This window comes from Guillardia theta (genome assembly GCF_000315625.1).
Source record: "Guillardia theta CCMP2712 unplaced genomic scaffold GUITHscaffold_132, whole genome shotgun sequence".
Classification (NCBI taxonomy): Eukaryota; class Cryptophyceae; order Pyrenomonadales; family Geminigeraceae; genus Guillardia; species Guillardia theta.
The window spans coordinates 86,851-88,699 of record NW_005434542.1 but is presented as its reverse complement, the minus strand read 5'-3'; the positions used below and the strand labels follow the sequence as shown (position 1 = coordinate 88,699).

Here is a 1,849-nt window from a genome sequence, read left to right as displayed (position 1 = left end):
AGGAGGAGGAGGAGGAGGAGGAGGGGGAGGGTAACTCGCTCACCTGGTTGCTGTACAGAAATGCAAGAAACCCGATCCAGACAGCAAACGCGGCCCCGAAGGAGGAGAAAGGAATCTGCTGGTAGTGCCTGGCGGGCATCACAAAACATGGAGGGCTCAGTCTGTCCAAGTTCACCTGATCTGAAAGACAAGAACGATGTTCTGAAGGAGGATAAAGAAACTCTCTCCGTAGGTGCTGAACCTGTTCGAACCCATCACAATCCTCCTCCCTCCTCCCTCCTCCTGCCCCGCCCCTCTCCTTCCTTCTCCCTCTTCCTCCTGTCTGTCAGAGAACTCACGGGGCTGCGATGTGGTAGTTGAAGGAGAGCGTGATTGCCGAGACACACATCTCCAGTGCAAACTGCGAGATCTGCACAGAGAGATCAGAGGAGGGAGAGGAGGAGGAAGCTGAGGAGGGAGAGGATGACGAGGAGGGGGAAGGGATAGAGAAGGCAGATAACGAGGAGGAGGAAGCTGAGAAGGGAGAGGAAGACGAGGAGGAGGAAGGGGAGGAGGAGGAAAGGGAGGAGGGCAGTTTTTGTTCACCGAAACTCCTCCTGCCGACTTGTTGCGATGGATCTTGAGGATCTGAGGGACCTTGAAGGCGATACCGCCGAGCATCACGCAGTAGCCCAAGACTTTGCTGCCATAGAGCAGGTCAGGTAAGCTCCTCCTCTCCTTGCTCTCTCCCGTCTCTGTCCACTTCCTCCCTCCCTCCCTCCCTCCCTCCCTCCCTCCCTCCTTCATCCTCCTCTCCCTCTCGTCCTCCAGTCCTGCTTTTCCTTTCTATCTCCTGTTCTTCCACCCTTCACCTCTCTCAAACTCCCTCCTCTTCTCCTCTGCCCCTGTTATCATCTCCCTTCCTCGCCATTGGTTTCTTCTCATCCTCTCATCGAGTCTACTTCTCACATGTCCCGTGCTCAACTCTCCCCGACTCTCTCATCCCGTTGCAGTTCTTCGGCAACTTCCCCTCCTCCACAGCCCCTCCCGTCACCCCCTCTCTTCCTTTCACCTCTTCTGCTGCCCATACCCCCAATTACCATCCGCTCAGTCCTCCTATCTCTCCTCTCCTCTCCTCCCTCCACCTCACCCACCACCACCCCCTCACCTCAGGAACAGAGTAGCACAGTCTCCTGGTACGGAGAAGTGTTCCAGAAGCATCGAAGTGCATTCCGCAAGCCTTTTGCGGCTTCCGCTGCCAAGGGAGCAAGTCAACGAGATGAAGGTTAAGAGAAACAGAGAGAAAGATAGAGATGTTTCTTTCCCGCCACTTCCAAATTTTCTTTTCCACTAGCCTCCTCCGAGTTCATCGCCTGCTTCTCATGCTCCTCCCTCTTCTCTTGCCAGCTCATGCTTCTGCTTCTGCTCCTGCTCCTGCTCCTGATCTTCCTCCTCCATCATGATCTCCTCCACTCTTCATTCTCCTCCTCCGCTTCCTCCTCCGCCTCCGCCTCCGCCTCCTCCTCCTCCTCCTCCTCCGCACCTGCTCCCGCCTGCCATGGGTCGGAAGGAAAATAAACCTGCCCACTTCGAAACTTCAAATCAAGGGTGAATGAGGGTGATGAATAAATGGGTATGGGGGCGATGAAATCGGTCCATCTGTAGGGGTGGGGTACTCGGAGGCCGTCGCATGGCGTGAGTGCGGTGAGCTAACGATGGGAGGGGGAGAGAATGGCAGAGGAGCGAAGCGAAGAGCATGGAAGCGAAGAGCAGAGCAGAGCAGAGAAGAGCAGAGCAGAGCAGAGCAGAGCAGAGCAGAGCAGAGCAGAGCAGAGCAGAGCAGAGCAGAGAAGAGCAGAGCAGAGAAGAG

At 56.0% G+C, this 1,849-nt stretch overlaps 2 protein-coding genes across 2 annotated transcripts in view; one reads left to right on the top strand and one right to left on the bottom strand.

Annotated features, from left to right (window-relative positions):
• Nucleotides 1–171: 171 nt before the first annotated feature.
• GUITHDRAFT_118680 (hypothetical protein) lies at nt 172–1,200 on the bottom strand (the record flags this gene model as incomplete). Its single annotated transcript, XM_005822057.1, has 4 exons — nt 172–241; nt 339–409; nt 586–682; nt 1,148–1,200. 4 exons carry the CDS (start codon nt 1,198–1,200, stop codon nt 172–174), a joined length of 291 nt encoding a protein of 96 aa, XP_005822114.1.
• Nucleotides 1,201–1,672: 472 nt separating this feature from the next.
• Nucleotides 1,673–1,849, top strand: part of GUITHDRAFT_166072 (hypothetical protein) — a gene marked incomplete at its 3' end in the record, with an annotated part of 3,855 nt that continues 3,678 nt past the window's right edge. The window contains exon 1 of the mRNA XM_005822056.1: nt 1,673–1,683. The remainder of the gene's footprint in view (nt 1,684–1,849) is intronic.